The 19777-nt window shown below is 39.5% G+C and overlaps 1 protein-coding gene across 1 annotated transcript; it reads left to right on the top strand.

Moving 5' to 3' along the window:
• The first annotated feature begins 13962 nt into the window (after nt 1–13962).
• LOC127137413 (uncharacterized) lies at nt 13963–14661 on the top strand. Its single transcript, XM_051063876.1, has one exon. The coding sequence runs from the start codon at nt 13963–13965 to the stop codon at nt 14659–14661; it is 699 nt and encodes a 232-aa protein (XP_050919833.1).
• The last annotated feature ends 5116 nt before the right edge of the window (nt 14662–19777 follow it).

Below are 19777 nucleotides of genomic sequence, written 5' to 3'. Positions count from 1 at the left end.
CAATTCTTGCACACATTCTCTCAATTGCTTGCAACCATCCGGATCAGACTCACACACTGAGCAATCATTATGCACTCCTTCTAGAAACCCAAACTTTTCAAGTTTTCTCAACACAACGGATAACAGAGTTTTCACCTCATCGACCCACTTCACAGGTTCTGTGGATTCTTCTTCAATGACGACACTGACCGTGGGACCATCATGAATAGGTAAGGGGTTCGTCTTTACGTTCGACTTTTCCTCCGAGAAGGTCAATATCTTCCTATCAATCAAGTCTTGTATTTTGTTCTTTAAAGGCCAACAGTCTTCGGTGGAATGTCTCACGTGGCCGGCGTGGTAGGCGCATGAGGCAATGGGGTTATGTTTATAATGGTAAGGCGGCACAGCCTGAGGGATTTCTTTTGGCACGATGTCCCCCACATGGACCAAATATGGTACCAAGTCAGTATATGGTACCAGAATCTTATCGTACTGAGCGTGTTTGCCATAGTTTCCTCTGTTTTTCTTCCCTCTATTGTCACGGTTGTATTGTCAATTCTGATCTTTCTGAGTAGGAGCTGATTGTTGATTGCTTCTCTGTGGTTGATACTGGAAAGACGGTTGTTGGTATTGAGCTGCGGCGACATACGGATATGGATAGTACGACATAGGGGCCATCGGAACTTGATATCGGGGGAGAGCCTTCGCCATTATAGTGTTTGCCTCCCTCTCCTTCTTTTTAGTGAAGCCCCCATGCGGCCTCTTGTTGATTGTCTGTTGTGTGGTCGTGTCTGTTATCTTCCCTGATTTCAGCCCACTCTCAACACGTTCCCCAATAGTAACCATGTCGGCGAAGTTTTTTGATGAACTGCCAATCATCTTTTCAAAATACAGCCCTTGCAGCGTACCCATGAAGATGTCGACCAACTCATTGTCAGATAGTGTTGGTCGAACCCTAGACGCCATTTCGCGCCAATGTTGAGCATACTCCTTGAAGGTTTCATTAGATATTTGCACCTGGTTTTGTAGTTGAAGCCTTGTTGGAGCCATGTCAAGGTTGTACTTGTATTGTTTCAAAAATGCCTCAGAGAGGTCCCTCCATGACCGGATCTTCGAGCGCTCCAAACTCATATATCAATCAAAGGAAGCCCCAAGTAGGCTATCTTGGAAGCAATGAATCAAGAAGTTGTCGTTATCAATGTGTGAAGCCATCTTCCTGCAGTACATAGTGAGATGATTGCGGGGACAACTAAGGCCTTTGTACTTGGGTAGGTCCGGCACCTTGAATTTTTGGGGCAACACCACGTTCGGGACCAAGCAGAGGTCTCAAGCGTTTATGCGAAATAAGAGAAGCCCTCAATGGCCCTTATTCTGTCGTCCAAGAGCTGGTAATACGCAGGTCTAGCCGGATTAACAACGGAAGGAGCGACCTGACTAGTTGGTCGAGAGGCTTCAGGAGCGATTCGTGCGGGCATGCTCGGGTTGAACCACATTGGCAGGTAGGAGAAACCTGGTGGCACGGTCTGAGCGGCGGTAGCAGGTTGAAAGTATTGCATTCCCGGTTGAGCATTGGGGGCCTGAGGTGCCCCTTCCTGCATGTACTAGGATGCAGGATTCATCATCATGGGCACAGAGTTAGCCCCTGGGTAGCCAAAATGGACGGTTGGGATCTGACCGGTGCTCGCAGCTTGAGCAGTCTGACTGGGAAGTTGAAAATGGAGGCGCGGGCCTCGGTAGTCTTCTTCATCATTAGGAAGGTCGTCAGGGACCTGACCCTGGCTGTCATCCGGATCAATAGCATTAATCGGAGTAGTTTGGAGAGTGGGGAGAACCCAAGGGAAACCAGCGTTTCCAACAGCGGCAGCAAGATCCGAGTGAGGGAAGAAGGCCCCCCACTAGCGAGGCTAGCAGTAAGGTGTGGGTGCATTCCAAACGGATAGGCAGCAGCAAGCCTAATGGGGTCTGTGGGGACCATCTAACGGTTCCCAGAATTAGGCACCACAGTTTCCGCAGGAGGGTCGACGGTAGTGCCAGCAGCGATATCAGGGATGGTCACCCCAGCAGCACGGGTGACATTGGTAGCAGCAGAGGCAGGGTTCCTCTGAGATTGGAGGAGTTTAAGGATGGTCTCCATGTTTCCCTTTAACAAGTTCATCTCTCCTTGCACCTGGGCAAGGGATTCACGGACAGCAGCGGTGTCGGCTTCGTATTCGACCATGATTTTGGATTTGCTGGAACGTGCGTAGTACAGATGACGAGTCGTCGTTGTTGCTGCAGCAAAACGGAGAGTGTAAGCATTTTGTTTTCTGACAGCTTTTGGCAAGTATGTGCGTGGATGCATGTATGTATGCAAAAAGATTTGATATGTGCATTCAACATTATCATTATTATTGTTATTTTTTTATAAAGAAATAATTCCAAAGAATCCGCAAGTTTATTTAACACCAGCAATTTTGAAGCGAATAAAGAGAGACAGTTTATGAAGCCAATAATCAAGAAACTCTTTTATTCCAGGTCAATAAAACAGAATACAAATACATCAAGGAAATGCCCATCGGCTACAAGAAGATCACATTAGTCCGATCAGACCTCAATCTAATGGATTACAAGCGACTAGAAACAATTAGATAACAACTTCTCATAGTAAGCTTGCGATTTGGGAGACAGGCAGGCACCCCACTTTCCCAACATCGCACTCCCTTCAGGTGGGGGATCGTGATCTGGCTCGCTTGGAATGTTGTTAACAATTGTCTTCCCTTGGTCGGAGGGGTTTTTATGATGCTTATTCAACTGTATGTTGTTGTCTTTCGGGTTCCCATGTGATTTCTCCTTCAGCTTTTGGATCTCTTCTAGCCTCTGATTCAGCTCGTACTGGTTCTGGCTAAGGGTGACTTCTAGCTGTTTGTTGTGGCTTCTCTCATCCTTCAACTCTTTCTCACAAGCTTCTATAAGGCTTTGAAGTTTCTTCATTTGCTCCATGTGTTCTAGTTCCGCTTTACCAGCTCGGTATTGGGCTTCGGCTAACTGCTTCTTTTTGGTCGTCAGACTGGCATAAGTCCCTTTGAGGGTGTCACCCACTTTGAGTCTTTTGAAAACCTCTGTCTGTACCTCATCATCAGCTTGACGAACTCGGTCTCTTTTCTGATTTAGATTTAATTTCAAGGTCTCTTTCTCCAAAGAGATCTTAGCAAGCTTAGATGATCAGCATTATCTTTCTCTAGAGTCTTGATGACCTTCTTCAATCCATCCATCTCAGAATTTGGCTGGTTCTCTAGCTCAGGAGATTGGAGGTTCATGGATGGTTCGGGCGAGAACAGCAATAAGACCTCACTAACTCTGCTCTTGACCCAACTGGTGTAGGCTTCCTTGGCGATACAATTCTTCTTACCCATCTCTGCTTTTCCTTGAGGATAAATCGACCCCCAAGCCTTGACAATCTTCTTGATCAACTCTAGCTCTTTGACTCCTTCGTATAAAACAAAACCCTCTACATTTTCGTGATCAGGTTTGTCCACCATAGGATATCCAAGTTGTCGCAATGCTAACCTCAGGTTGTAATTGATTCCTCCTTTTGTACCAAGAAGAGGCACATTATGAAAATCCCCACAATTGAGGATGAGCTTGACACCATCATCCACTCGAGAATACCAAGGAATGTCTTCAGCTTTTAAGGACATGATCCTCTGGGACCATTTCAAGTTATCTTTGTTCTCAATGAAAGGATCTTCACTAGGTAGGTGCAAAATAAACCATCTATATAGTAAAGGGGTGCAACAGACGATAGTCCCTTTCTTCTTCTGGGTTCTTACGTGGATGGAATAGTAAGTATCAGCAAGAAGAGTGGGAATCGGGTTCTGAGTCAAGAAGATGTGAATGGCAGCCAATTCCAAGAACTCCTCCATATTCGGAAACAAGAGAATCCCATTATGAGTAAAGCTAGATGGGCGTTCAAGGTCGTCCAGCTTCCAGCTTCGGCGAAGGTGATAGCTTTGTCCACGAGAAACTTAGAGGTGAAGCCATGGATTCCACCCTTTGGTTTCACGTTCAATTCTATCTCCTTCTTTCCCATATGCAGAGCTTCAGCAAGTTCTCGATATTCAGGAAATTCCTTAGTGCGGATGTAGGGCACTTGGTTCTTGATCCTAATACCCAAAATATGAGAATACTCTTCCAATGTCGGCGCTAGCTGATAATCTTGGAAAGTAAAGCACCTTAGTGGTGGATCGTAGAATTGCACCAAGGTGTGCACGACGGTGATGTTGACCTCGGTGTTCATAATACCCAGCAGGTTACCATATGTTTCCTTGAAGGCGTCTTTGTGAGTCAGGTCTAAACGTGCCCCAAGTCCTCTCAACACAGCCAATGGAGGTTCCACAAACTTATAATTGTGGATGCTCTTTCTCTTGGGATTCATGCTTCGCTTTAATTGCTTGGTGAATAGACTGGACTCTTGGATTCCTGGAAAAGACATGCATATGCAAAAATTTGGTCATGATGAATGGATAATGCAATGATGATATGATAATAAGTCACATGGGGTCGGAACCCTGGCAAGTTCTGGACAATCTGTAAGTGCCACATGTTGCAAGTTCAAGATTTTGACGTAGCATGAGTATCAAGGTAGGTAGAGTCTATGGTTTCCTGCAATGAAAACCCATATCCCCCTCACAGGTGTGGACTATGCTCCAAGGTGGTCCCTAGAAGGTCTCCCAGAGTCATCGACTCGAAATGAAAATACCCTGCCGTAGTGAATACTCACAGGACAAAAGTACTTCCAAGTGAATCTAGTCTGGGTGTGGTTCTCGTGACTCCCAACGCGCAAAACGGAGGTGTACACGACTATCCACGAGTCTAACCTATGCGTATACTAAGCTCGGGTATAGAGCTTTCCTCTCATGTAATCTAACCCATCCCAACAATAGTGTAACAGATATATCCATAATATAAAGCGAATAAGAAACGCGATAAATAAAAGCGAGTATAGCTATAAGTTAAGCACCTAAAGTAGCGAGGGAACAACCTAAACTAGGCTTGACTCCTTTTAGCGACTAGGAAATACTCTCAGTAATGAAGTATTCCCCAGCAGCGTCGCCAGCTGAAGCTAGCGGAAATATACCCGAACGTATCTCACACTCGAACATACAACAGAGTTGCCATCGAACTTTATTTATCCCTAAAGGGAAGGGAAAACATCGATAAAACCTGGGGAAAAGAGATATACTGGGTAATGGAGTTGGTTATGCAAGGGGGAGGTATTAGCACCCCAAACATCCATGGTACTCCTCATAAAGAATGGGAAAGGAAAGGAAATAGATAAAGTGCATGGTGAGGATTAGGGCCCTCATGCCTACGTATCCTCATAGTGCAATGAGGAATTCATAGCTCCGTAGTTCAGAGAACTAGTGGTGGGAGGTGAAAAGAAGTGTGATATAGGTATGGACTGAACCAAAGGATAATATGATTTGAACTCCAACAAAGGGTGAAAATGTGAACCCAAGAGTAAAACTTGTATGAACCAACATGTGAGGGCCTACAACATCGTATTGGAATAACCGAAAAAAATAATGAATTAAGTGTTTGATTACATAGTACAAATAGCTCTTGGTTCACAAAGAGGTACAAGATGGAACACAAAGGTATATTGTATTTGGCTCAGAGATAACTATTATATCACATGAAGTAAATGAAGGTAGAGTATGAAGGTATCATGGAAATGAACGGAGGGAAGTGACCGAAGTCACAGAATAGAGTATCTGGTGATAAGTGACTAAAGAAGTATAGTTTGAAACTGAAAGTCAAGGTATATTGGAATCCATATGAGAAATGGAATTTGTACCATAGAGGGAAAGGTGGCATGAACCACAAGTCAGGGGTCTAAGACATGGTATCACTATATGGTTGGCCGAAAAATAAGGAATTAAATGTATGGGTACAAGCCAAACAACTCTAGGTACTAAAGTGGAATTTTCATTAGGCGTCCTAAAAGGATGTATATGGAATTCCAAAGAAAGTGTATTTCGATGTCAAAGGAATAATATGTCACTGGGTGAACGATTTATGATCGAAGGTGAGTAATGAATTGTGAAAGATATGGATGGTGACCTAAGGCGAAGGAGGAATAATTAGAAGTATGCTCGCCAAGGATTCACATCCTCGTGCCTACGTATTCTCATTATGCAATGAGAAAATCAGAGCAATCGTAGTTTGAAACTACGAAAAGAAAGAAAGGGAGATATACAGTGATGAAGATTATAACTTGCACTAACAGAATGGTATCGAGGGAGCTCACGAAGATAACTGGCTTCGAACTCAAGAGTAAAACTGGTATGAACCAACACGTGAGGGCCTACAACATCGTATTCGAATAACCGAAAAAAGAATGAACTAAGTGTTTGATTGCATAGCACGAACAACTTTTGGTTCACAAGGCGGACTATTCATTAAGCGCCCTAAAAGGATGAGTATGAGACCTACAAGACAGCATTGTTGGGTGCAAGGGAGAATGTATCACTTGCTGGGGTACAAACAATTCGAGATCAAAGAAGAAGAATGTCTTGGATCCATGAAGGAATAAACTTTGAACCAAAGAACGAAAGAGGTATTGACTAGGATATGGAGGAAACTAGGCATACCCACTCCTGTCATAAAATTTAATATTTGGGGACAATCCAAACAACTCTTGGTTCACAAGGCGGACTGTTCACTAGGCGTCCTAAAAGGATGTGAATGGAATCCAAGGAACAATGATATTTAATCTCAAAAAGTTGGAATTAATTGATGAAAGAGTGATGGATTAATAAATAGGGTAGCTCGCGAAGAAACTGGGTTTTCCTGCCTACGTACCCTCATTGTGCAATGAGGAAATCAGAGCTTTCGTAGTTCAACCCACTAGGGATGAAAAGAAATTGAATGGAGGAAATAAGAAATGGATGATTGAGATTGAATTGATTTGAATTGAATAGAATGAAGAATGAATAGACTTGATAGTTACTAGATGAGAATCACACTAAAGTCTATGGGTAAAGGTGGATGTGATAAGCAACGAGTCAAACGCCTCGCACCCAAATATATCCAGAATGAGTGTAGGAAATCTCCAGTCTCATTCCTTCTTTACCACTTAAGGCTCGTGGCATGTAACTCTCGTCTTAAAGTCAAGAGAAGAGAGAAGAGTCTTTGTAGTTGTTTCTTGCATAGAAGAAGATGAGGACTCTATCAATCATTAGATTCGAATTGCACTAAAGTCTATGAACAGAGGTGAATACGATGAGCGTTGGATCATACGTCCCATACCCAAAGATACTCAGAATGGGGGTAGGAATACTCCAGTCTCACTCCTTCTCCATTACTTAAGGCTTGTATCGTACAACTTGATTCATGATTGATAAGTTGTTGACGTTGTCCTTGCTTTTGTTGTATTTTGCTTTTGTAGATAGACTTGTTAGTCGCATGGTTAAAATTGTGCTAAAGTCTATGAATAGAGGTGAATACGATGAGCGCTGGGTCATACGTCTCTCACCCAAAGATATTCAGAATGGGGGTAGGAATACTCCAGTCCCACTCCTTCTCTATTACTTAAGGCTCGTGCCACACTCTTCTAACTTTGATTTAACAAGTGTTGAAGATGCCACCTTTGATGTGCTTAAATAATCCGCTGCTTGGTATGACTTAGGATGCCTTGATTTAAGATCTTGTCTCGAGGCCTTGAGCTCCACAGCTTGAAAGAAAAGTCTTACTAAGTGACCAAGGGTCTTTTGGTCACTTAATTAGACTGGGGGATTATACAAGTTCAAAGGATTTAATTAATTAAAATTTCTTTTGATTAATTTAATCGGGGGTTTGGTTTTAGTTTTGAAGGGAACTAATTTTGGATCTAGTTAAAATTAGTACTTGTTAGAAACTATCCTAAGGGATCATGTATTAGAAATTGATTGAATATTCTAAGTTAGATTAGAAATCCTAAGGAGTATGTCAAAGTTGATCAAAATCATGATTAAAATTCTATGTTAAGTCCTACAATTATTAGGGATGATTGAGTTCTAATCCTAAGGGGAACATGCAAATTTCAACACAAAATATCAAAATAAGCCCATAAAGGGAAAAATGGTCATTTCCTAAAATATGTCCAAATTTACTCATGACCTAGAATTGATTCTAACCTAATATAGAAAATTGACCTAATGTTAAGAGATGTCAAACTCTAAATTTACTCAGCCTAAACTAAAAACTTAATTAAACTTCTATTAAGAGTCCTCTTTAATGAGAATTCTAAAGATGTGAATTAAATCTAATTGAAATTCTAATTAAAATTCCAATATCCTAAATTCAATCAAATTCTAAGCCAAAGTTTAAATTCCTAGTTAATTTTTAATCAAATATGAAGTTCTAAAAAATCAATTAATGCCCTAATTATTTCCTAACACTAATCATATCATTTCTAATCCATTAATCTAGTTAACCTAATATTCTAATTAGTATTCTAAAACTTGCCATATTAATCATGAATTCATAAACCTAATTAAATCCTAATTTCTAACTAGAACAATTAGCAAAAAAACAATTAAGAAAAATCAAGAAAACAAATAAAATGAACCTGGGGTGCACTGGCTAAATGGTGTTGGAAAAAAGATTCAGGCTACTGGGATGTCAATTGGTGTCATACCCCAATTTTGTCCAGGTAAGAAAAATATTTCATCAAGCATTCACTACCAGATGTTATAAGGCATGAACTCTATCTTAAGGCATAAGCTCTATCTTAGGGTTTCTCAGCCCTTAGTGACATCAAATCTTCAAGTGACATTTCATCTATTGAGATCCTTGTACATGACTTAAGAAAACATCTGTTGCATTTGTCTCTTATTGCTATTACTGAAGCATGGGATGGTATGTGCATTTTGGGACTTTTTTGGTTAACAAGGCCCATTTTGGTTTATCCATGAGATCTCTTGGTTTTAAAAGGGCCCCTTCACATAAACATGTCCATAATTAATATTGCAAAGTGTGGTTCAAACCTTTTTACATTACTAATCCAAAGTCCATTTGATTATTAGTAAGTATTAAGAGCTATGATTACTTTTTATGATCACTTGTTATCATCTCATTTTCACATCCCAAATGTTTATGCCAAAGTCTCAATCCTTCATAAATATCTAAATTCAAGTTGCATTTTTTTAAAAACATGTATTTGTTTTAAGCTAAGGTTAATTGTTGGAAGAGATTATGGTGATGGACAACGTTTAAGGTTTATTTTGGTTGAAATTGAACTTTTAATGCTTATGGTATGTGTTGTTCCTTAATAATTATTTAAGCCAATAATGAACATAGTAAGGGGCAACCATTTGTGAAAAGACCATTTTTATTGCATTGTGGCCCAAACAAGTTTCTAAATAAATATTAAGATAAAGTTTAAATGTTAAAAAAAATGATTAATTACATAAATGAATTCCTAATCCAAAATGTTACAAACAATCCAAAAATACACATTATCCAAAAGTTCAATGTTACATCAAAATAAATTTGAAAAAAGTTGAAATTAGCTGCAAATCCAACAGTTTGAAGGCAAAGCCTTTTGAAACCAGTTGCCAAGACCGTCATGTAGGTCGAACCACCCTTTGGAATTCAAAGCATCCCAAAATCCAACCTCTAACTAAAGCAGGCGCAGACTTCTTTCCAAATAGAGGTCACTTTCTTTGTGTGACCTGCAAAAATCAGCTTAAGTCAAAAAGGTCTTATCAATAAGTGCTTAAAAAACTAAAAGATAATTAACAAATTAATCAGTTTAAGGCTTTGCACAGAGAACCAGAGCGAACACCCAAGAACGTGTTCCGTTAACCAGTTCAAAACAACAATGAAACCACAAAACAACAATACCATAAAATTTGGGATAAGAAAAAAGAAACCTAACAAGTTATCTCAAGACTGAATAAATTCATCATGAAAAAGAACTTAAAGACAGAACAGAGAACACAAAAAAAACAGTGTTAATTTCTACAAAAAAGAGAGATAACCCTAACATTCGAAAAAAGAGCATCCAAAGAAAAGGACAGAGAAGAGGAAGACGAAGAGGAATTAAAAGGAAAAAAAGACTTATCTCAAACGTGGTGGGCAGGCGTCGCCGGCGATTGACTCTGATCAAGTAAAATCTTCTTTCCTACTTAAACTTTTTGCACCATCGTACTCGCCTTTCCAAACTGAATGAAAACCCTTTGATGATTTCCTTAAATCGTAACTATAGAAGGCCTAATTTCAGATTTAGGGTTTGGGTTTCAACTGTTCGTTGTTTGATGTTTAGGTTTTGATTCGTTGTTAGAACGAATTAGGGTTCGTTGGTTGCGAGAGAGATTGTTGAAGTTAGGGTTTAAATTTGTGTTCTTTTTTTTGGAGCGCCGATCCAGCCGTTTGAGAGAGATTTTGGAAGAAACGAGACTGGATTTGGATTCTATGGCCGAAGATAGGTGGGATTTGTGTTTAGACATTTAGGTTTTGGGGTGAGGGTCACCGGAGAAGAAGAAGGCGCCGCCACGATTGGCCGACCGCCATCGTCTTCTCCGGCAGGTGTTGGCCGTAGTGATGACGGAGAAGAGAAGCTCAGTTGCAGAGCAACTCTGAACGTGGGATTGAAGAGAGAGAAAGAAAATGTGCAAATGAGGATTTCTCTCTCATTTCCATTTTTAAATGGCCGTTTGGAGCCTCCGCCGGTGCGTCAAGTGGCTCCATGTAGGAAGGCCACGCCTGGGATGACCTTGGTCAACCAGGCAATCCTGTATGGACTCCCCACCGTTTCCTTACCGTGCACTACCATCAGATCTCACCCATTTGTTTGACCAAGTCAGATCAATGGATCTGACGGTCAAGAGCTTCCGTTGGAGGTCAACGGAGTTGACCAGACCTGCACCTCTTCCCTGCGTTTTGGGCCTTCAGATTGGGCCCAAAGACATATTTGTTTTTTAAATCCCCTTGTTATTCAGTTGCACGCCCAGATTTGGGCTTCTCAGTCTAAGCCCAATTATTCCTTCTTTTTTTGTTTTTTCTTTCATTTACTATCTTTCAAAATTATATATATATATATATATATATATATATATATTGTTATTATTATTATCAATACCTAATGATAATTATTCAATTATTTATTTATATCATTACTATTTAATTACTTATATTATTTAATCAAATAATCCATTAATTATTTAATTAATTAATTATATTATTATTACTATCATTTATAATTTAAATAATTACTTATTTTTGTGGAATGTGTGTGCATTATTATTTTGTATTTACTTATTTGTACCAAGTCTTGAATACATATGTATGGTATGTTACAACTGTGACAAGATTACTTCGATTTCACCGATTTAAAATCATTCAAACCAATTTCAAAAATAAATCACATATTTCTCGATTCAAAGTCGAGCCTATTTTCAAACACCTTTGTAAGACGATCGCTTTTAAAGCATCGCCATCAACCTCACATGGCTTACTCTTGGGCCTTCTTACAATGAGACCTATTCGATTTTAATTAATCGATTAGATGAACTATTCACTAAATAAATTCAATTCATTCACAAAATACAAATTTAAAACCTCGATCCAACATCGAGTATTCTTTATTAAAATTAAATTAAAATACTTAATCATAATTAAATACTATTTCATTTAGAAATAAGAAAGAAGATGGTTTTGAGTTTTCAACTCCTCTCCTTGATTATTTGAACACGAATTCTTTTAATAATCGTCATTTCTAATCCACTTAAGCACAAACGAATCAAATCCTTTTATAACAAGGAACCAAAAGGGAGATAACTTTGAGTCTTCAATTTTTTTCTCCACGACTATTTGAATACATGTTCCTTTACTTGGTTAGTCAAATAATTGTCGTTCCTTTACAAACTTCCAAACCCCGATTAAATCAAAACATTTTCATTATAATGAAATAAGAAAAGGAGATGACTTTGAGTCTTCAACTTCTCTCCTCAATTGGTTGAATACGAGTTCTCTTACTCGGTCAGTCGAACAATTGTCATTTCTCGACAAACATACAACTTAATCAAATCATTTTTCTTAACAAACTATACGAAAAAGGAGATGGTTTTGAGCTTTCAACTCCTCTTCTCAAATTCTTGGATATGAGTTGTTTTACTCAGTCATTTAAGTACTTGTCGTTCATTCTAAAATACGTCAACCATATACAACCTTATTTTCATAAATACTCAGATCAAACAGAAAACAGTGTAGAGTCTCCTATTCCTTTTCCCGATTATTAGGATACGAGTGGTCTTACTCGATTATCCGAGTATTCGTCATCCATTCAAAATACCTTAACTATTATCAAATCCTTTCTATAATTAAGGATGAAAAGGAAAGTGGTCTAGAGTCTTCTATTCCCTTTCCCGACTATTAGGATACGAATTGTCTTACTCAACTATCCGAGTAATCGTCATCCAACCAAAAAACATCTCAACCAATAAAAAACATACAACATATTAATCCAATTTGTCACCCCCGTGTGACCAAAACTACTTTCAGAAAGAACATTCTTTAATCCTTTCTAATGCGCATAATAAACCAATGCTTAAGCCTCCGCCGAGAGTAGACAAGCCAACGTTTAGCCTTTAGAACGCGATCTAAACAGTTGTTCACTAAAAGACACCAACCAACCGTAGTTCCCCGAACTACGAATGCTCTGATTTCCTTATTACACCATAAGGATACGTAGGCAGGAGATTGTTGTATCTTCGCGAGCACACTAATAAAAAACCTCCCCTTTTCCCTTTTTGAGGTTCCCATCAATTTCTACTTACAATATATTTATAACCCGAAGATAACAAACAAACATAAATTAACACTCGAAACACAAATTAGAACTAAAAGGTTCCCGTTGAGTATAACGGACGTAAGGGGTGCTAATACCTTCCCCTTACGTAATCCACTCCCAAACCCGAATATGGTTGAGACGATCATTATTCTATTTCCTAAAGGTTTTATCGATATTTTCCTATCCCTTTGTTGGGATAAATAAAGTTCGGTGGAGACTCTGTTCGAACGTAAATTTTTCCGCGACCATCGCGAGGAATCGTATTTTTCGAGAAGCGACAGATGGCGACTCTGCTGGGGAGTAGCTTCAATCAAAAGAGAGTGAAGCCTAATTTAGTTCAGTTTCTGTATTGTGTGTTAATCTTGTTTGATGGTTTGTTATTTTTATTCTGTTATTATTATTCTGTTGTAATTATTGTGTTGTGGTTTATCGACTGTGTCTTATTTGGGGCTCTCTGTTAGTGGTACTTTGTGAGATAGACTCTCTACCCGAGTCTGAGAAAAACCATAAGATTAAGTTGGTGGTTGCATAGTGGACGTACACAAGGAGTCTTCCTTGTTTGGAAGATACGAAGACCCCGCCTAGAGGAGATTCTCTTGAGATATTATTGCCCGACGAGTTTTCATCACGACGATAGTATTCTCAAGTTGGATCAATGAATCTAGGGACCTTTTAACCCATTATATCCGGTGGTTATGTAGTATCTACCTAAAAAGTCCCAGACTTATCGGGTTAATACGAAAGCCCCAATCAGATGAGATCACTTGGGTGTATTACTACCTTACAGTAGTATTCCCAACCTCAATCTATGACTCTGAGAACCTTACTAGAACCTTGGACTCGAGAGTTGTGTAGTATGGACCCACTAGGAGTTTTCCTCTTTGGGACCAGACGAAGGCCTCACCCAGACGAGACTCTTTTTGGGGATGTTATTGGCTGATGAGCTTTCGTCATGACAATAACTTTCCTAAATAGTGTTCGATGACTTTGGGAACCTTTTAACTTTAGCATCCTCCCAAAAGGGTTTTATTTGGTAACCAAGGATACCCACTCTCACAGCCTGTATATTGACCTACCTGTGGTATGCATAACATCATTCATAACATGACATTCATATTATTTTATTTCCAAGGAATCTGAGTGTCATAAGTTGCAGGAATTCAAGAAACATGGAATCAAGCAAAAGGAACATTTACTCTTTCAAGTTCAAAGATCCCGATCTAAGAAGCTTACATGACTTGGTCTCTCAGATGCACCCGGTATACAGAATCAACTTTGGGAAGAACTATGGCAATCTGCTCAGCATCCTTAACCAACGAGTGGACTATATAGCTTTAGTCACTTTGGCCCAATTCTATGACCTACCTTTAAGATGCTTCACATTCCAAGACTTCCAGCTAGCACCCACGTTGGAAGAATTCGAGCGTCTTGTTAGGATCCCTATGAAGAACAAGCCACTATTTGAAGGGATAGATGAATCTTTGCCCCTTGAGATCATTGCTAGCACGTTTCACATTGATGAAAAGGAAGTAGAGGCTAACCTAGAGACCAAAGGGAATACCAAAGGATTTTCGCTAAGTTTTCTCTTGGAAAGAGCTCATACCCTATTAAAAGCAGAAAGTTGGGATGCTTGTTACTTTGCTATTGCGTTAGCCATCTATGGCATCGTCATGTTCCCAAATATGGATGGTTTCGTAGACATGGCTACTATTTGTGTTTTCCTTACTGGTAACCCAGTACGTACCTTGTTAGTTGATGCTTACTATTACATGATCCATAGGTACACTAAGAAGAAAGGAATGATTGCTTATTGTGCTCCTTTATTATATCAGTGGTTCCTAGAACATCTTTCGGAGACAGGTGCTTAGGTTGAACGGACAGATGTTAGTTGGCCTCAGAGATTGGGATCACTCCGATCCGAAGATCTTTCTTGGTATTCCAAAGAATACATCAACATGGATATCATATTCAGTTGTGGGGATTTCCCTAATCTAGCACTTATTGGAACTCAAGGATGTGTGAATGCTAACCCGGTTCTATCACTCAGACAACTTGGTTATCCAATGGAAGGCCCTCTAGAGGCGAGGTCTTTGGAAGCTTTCTTATTACTTGACTTTGGGGTTGGGAATCCTAGCTTGTTCCAACGAATCAAAGAGGCTTGGAAGAATGTCAATCGGAAAGGGAAAGCTGATTTGGGGAGAGAAAATGGGATTACAAAAGAACCATATTTTCATTGGGTAAAGGAAAGGGTGGAGATAATCAAAATGCCATTTGTCATTCGAACACCTGTACCTCTTCCTGAACCTAAGCTCACCCATGTCCCTATTGAAGAAATGGAGGAACTCAAGACCACCATGGCAAAGCTAGAAAAAGAGAATGAAGAGTTGAAGACAAAACTCAAACAAACCATCAATGAGAAAAACACCATGAAGTGGGAGCTTGAGAGAAAGGATGCATAGCTTCAGGCACATGTGGAAAAATTCAACAAAGAGGAGCATAAGAGGAAAAAGATCAAAGTGGGATTAGAACAAGTTGACCATTGTCTAGATACTCTTAAGAGTCAACTACAACGAGCTCAGAAAGAATGTCAAGACAATGAGCGTTGGTGGCATCTAGCCACGAAGGAAAACAAGACGATAAGAGATACACTTGGGGCTCAGATAAAAGAACTCACCAATTCTGTTCGTCATGCAAAGGCTGAAGCAGATCAAGAACGCGGACTCAAGAATATAGCCACCGAGGCTTCTAGGGTTTCGCCCATGATATGGGAAGAGAAGTGTCGAGAAGTAAGAGACGTAAAAGAGTCTGCCAGCTATTGGAAGAACCAGCTAGAGTCATTACACCAAGACAGCTCCATATGGTTGAAGGAACGAGAGTATGTCATTGAAGACTATGAATCCTTTAAGAAGACCATAGACTTATTGCAAGGAGATAGGGATAAATTTTGTGCAAAGCTCGATGGGCTAGTGGGGTTCTGTAATTGGGCGGCTAAAGAATTACCATGGAAGTTAAGAGATGTAGTTGAAGAGTTGAAGGAAGATAGCACTTCTCCAGCCATAATCAGTTTCATTCTTCTCTGTAGAGGGTTGTTGAAGAGATTCAAGGAAGAACTAGAAGAGCTCCAAGCTAGAAAGCCTGCAGTTTAATTTTCCTATGTCTTATACTTTGTTCCTTTAACAATGTATTTTGAACTAGGGCCTTTTTGGACCCCTATGTTATGTACTTGAATGAATGACGTTTAAAAATTACTCCATTATTGCTATTTCTTGTTTCTTCGAATTACTAACAACTAATGGAACTCGAACGATTACCTGAAAATAAAATACGCATGACATTCGCATCTTCATTATGCATCACGCTTCATAAAAATTTAAAAAAAACTTACCCGACCTTTTTACCCTTTATCCAGCCACACTGACTAATCAACACCGATACGAGACGCGAAGCAAATACAAGATGACGTTAGAGCAAGTTGAGGCTAACCAAATTACCATGAGGACAGACATCAATACGATCCAAGAGAACATGGATCAGCTGTTGGAGACAATGCTCGCAATTGCCCAAAGAGAGAGGATTGAGGATGAAGAAACTGTAAGAACAAAATTGTTCTACAACAGATTCCAGGATTTTGATGATAACAAAGGATGAAACCAAAAATGGCACTCTAACAAAATTTCTCTAAGTGTGCAGGACTCTGAACAAGAACAAAGGAATCTGATCGCCTTATCAGATACAGAATCGAATCAGATACACAGTACCAGAAGATCAGAAGCATCTGAAGAAGAAGCGCGCTCTAGAAGCTCTGACTTTGAGATAAACAGCATATCAAAATACCAAAAGCTCTAAACTTCCTCTGGCACCAACGCTGAAGTTGTAAAAGACCAGGACTATCAGAAGCTCTGATGTCACATCATAACAATCACAGATTAACAGAGATAACGCAGATTCTGACGAAGAATCTCCTTATCCAGAAAGAGTAACGGAAACTACAACTTCAAATGGAAAGAAAGTATATTTGGAAAGAAGTTATTCAGGGAGACAAATCTGTTATGGAAAGAAACACAGAAGTAATGGCATTAAACTCTCATCAAAGTCAAATATTCTGCCATCACTACAACAATCCTTTCACCACTATATAAAGGACGACTAACTTCATTGAGAGACACACCTAAACGCACAGAAAAACTCTACTCTCTCTCTCTTAGTTTTTCACGAGCTGTTGCTCATACGTGAAATCACTTACTTGCTCTATTTGCTGTAATACTTGCTTTATCTTAGAAGCACTTTAAATTACAATTTTCTATTGCTAAATTGATTTTGTTCCTCAAGTGACTCTGCGTAGTCTGTATACTTGGGAGGACTAAGAGATCTTTCTCTTAGACGTTGGTTGTAATAATCTTTCAAGATTAGTGGATTAAGTCCTTTTTGAAGGCGAAATCACCTTGGCCGGGTGGACTGGAGTAGCTTTGTGTTATAAGCGAACCAGTATAAAATCCTGTGTGTTCTTATTACTGCAAAAGCGCTTATTTTCCAAAACAATTCAAACCCCCCTTTCTTGTTTTTCTCACCTTCAATTGGTATCAGAGCTTCGGCTCTGTTATTGATTTTCTAATCAAACACTTAACCGTGTAGAGAGATCCAGAATGAGAAAAACTATGGCCCACACAAATGAAAGAGACAGTTACAATGTTAAGCCTCCTGTCTTTGATGGAGAGAAATTCGATTACTGGAAAGATAGAATTGAAAGTTTCTTTCTAGGCTAGGATGCTGATCTCTGGGACATTGTCACAGATGGATACAAACCTCCTGTAACAGATGCTGGAGTTGAAGTTCCCAGAAGTAAGATGTCAGATGATCAGAAGCGCGAATTCAAAAATCATCACAAGGCCAGAACGATACTTCTCAATGCCATATCTTACAACGAGTATGAAAAGATCACCAACAGGGAAACAGCTAAAGACATACTCGATTCTCTGAGGATGACTCATGAAGGAAACTCTCAGGTCAAAGAAACAAAGGCTCTGGCTCTAATCCAGAATTATGAAGCCTTCAAAATGGAGGATGACGAAGTTATAGAGGTAATGTTCTCTAGATTCCAAACTCTTATTGCAGGTCTCAAAGTACTAGACAAAGGATACACAATTGTAGACCATGTCAAAAAGATAATCAGAAGCCTACCAAAGAAGTGGAGACCCATGGTCACTGCCTTAAACCTTTCAAAGGATCTGAACAACATCAGTCTTGAAGAGCTTGTCAGTTCACTTAGAAGTCATGAGATAGAACTGGAGGAAGATGAGCCTCAGAAGAAGAACAAGTCTGTAGCATTAAAGTCCTGATCTGAAAAGCGCAAGTCTGAAAGGAACAAAGCCTTCCAGGACGAAACAGAAGATGCTGATGACTCTGAACAGGAAGATTCTGATGATGAAGAAGAATTGTCCCTCCTGACCAGAAGAGTTAAACAACTCTGGAAAAAGAGGAACAACAACTTCAGGAGACCAAGACCCAGAGGGGATCGATCAGAATCAACCTCTAAAGGTAAAACTAACAAAGATGTTACTTGTTATGAATGTAAAGAAACAGGTCACTACAGGAATGAAGGTCCCAAGTTAAAGAAAGACAGTTCCAGAAAAGAGAGCTTCAAGAAAAATTCCCTCAGAACCAAGAAAGGATTGATGGCTACCTGGGATGATAGCGAATCTGACTCATCAGAATCTGACTCTGATGAACAGGCTAATATGGCGTTCATGGCTACCACATCCAGGAACATTTCTGATGAAGAATATGAATCAGAAGAGGTATTTTCTGAACTCTCTCGATCTGACCTAGAATCATGTTTGTCTGAAACTCTTAGCTCATATCAGAAACTAAAACAAAAATTTAAAGCAATAAAAGGCTGTCTTGAAGAAAAATTTGAAGAATGTGGCAAACTTGAGACAACAATTCTAGAACTAAAAGATGAAAACAAAGTTTTGACATCACTAAGAGATGCAGCAAAGAAAAATTGTTTAAAACTGGAAGAAGCGTTATCTCAAGCTCCACAGACTTCAAACACAATAATTTATAAATACGAAAAAGCCTTTCAAAAGTTTCTGAAAAATGGGATAGGAAGGAGTGTAATGGCATCCATGATCTATGGAGTCAGTCAGAACAATAGAAAAGGAATTGGGTATGATCCTAAGGAAGATAAAACTTCTACTAGTGACCAACCTAAATCTCCATTCTCATATCACAATTTTGGGTATGATCCTAAATCTCCATTCATGTCAGATTTGACGATAAGCTTGACCCTGAAAAGTCAAAGCTAGTTGAAAATTTTGCAGATTTGGAAATCACTCTTGCAGGATCTGACAAAGCTCCAGAAGCAACTGCCATTCAAACTCCTGAAGAAATTAACTCCCCATTAATCCTAAAGAAAGCTAAAAGTCGCCTCAACATATCTGAAGAGTTGATTATGGGTAACAAGGACGAACCTGTCAGAACCAGGTCTACCTTCAAGACCTCTGAAGAAACTCCTCTGGGACTAGTATCTCTGATTGAGCCTACGTCCTGTGATGAGGCACTTCAAGATAACGACTGGGTTCTAGCCATGCAAGAAGAACTAGATCAATTCACAAAGAACGATGTATGGGATCTTGTTCCTAAACCCAGAGGCACTCACGTTATCGGAACTAGATGGGTATTCAGAAACAAGCTGAATGAGAAAGGAGAAGTCGTCAGAAACAAAGCTCGATTGGTGGCTCAAGGTTACAGTCAATAAGAAGGTATTGACTACAATGAAACCTTTGCTCCAGTTGCCAGGTTAGAATCTATTCGTCTTCTTGTATCATTCATTATAAATCATTCTATCAAATTGTATCAAATGGTTGTCAAGAGCGCATTCCTTAATGGTTATATATCAGAAGAAGTGCATGTCAACCAACCTCCAGGTTTTGAAAATCTAAATTATCCAGAACATGTTTTTAAACTTAAAAAATCCTTATATGG

The sequence above is a fragment of the Lathyrus oleraceus genome, chromosome 4 (genome assembly GCF_024323335.1).
Source record: "Lathyrus oleraceus cultivar Zhongwan6 chromosome 4, CAAS_Psat_ZW6_1.0, whole genome shotgun sequence".
NCBI classification, from domain to species: domain Eukaryota; kingdom Viridiplantae; phylum Streptophyta; class Magnoliopsida; order Fabales; family Fabaceae; genus Lathyrus; species Lathyrus oleraceus.
This window is presented reverse-complemented; position numbering and strand designations above follow the sequence as displayed.

Excerpts from the sequence above, each read along its gene's own strand:
- LOC127137413 (XM_051063876.1), top strand. The coding sequence starts at position 13,963 with ATGGAATCAAGCAAAAGGAACATTTACTCTTTCAAGTTCAAAGATCCC.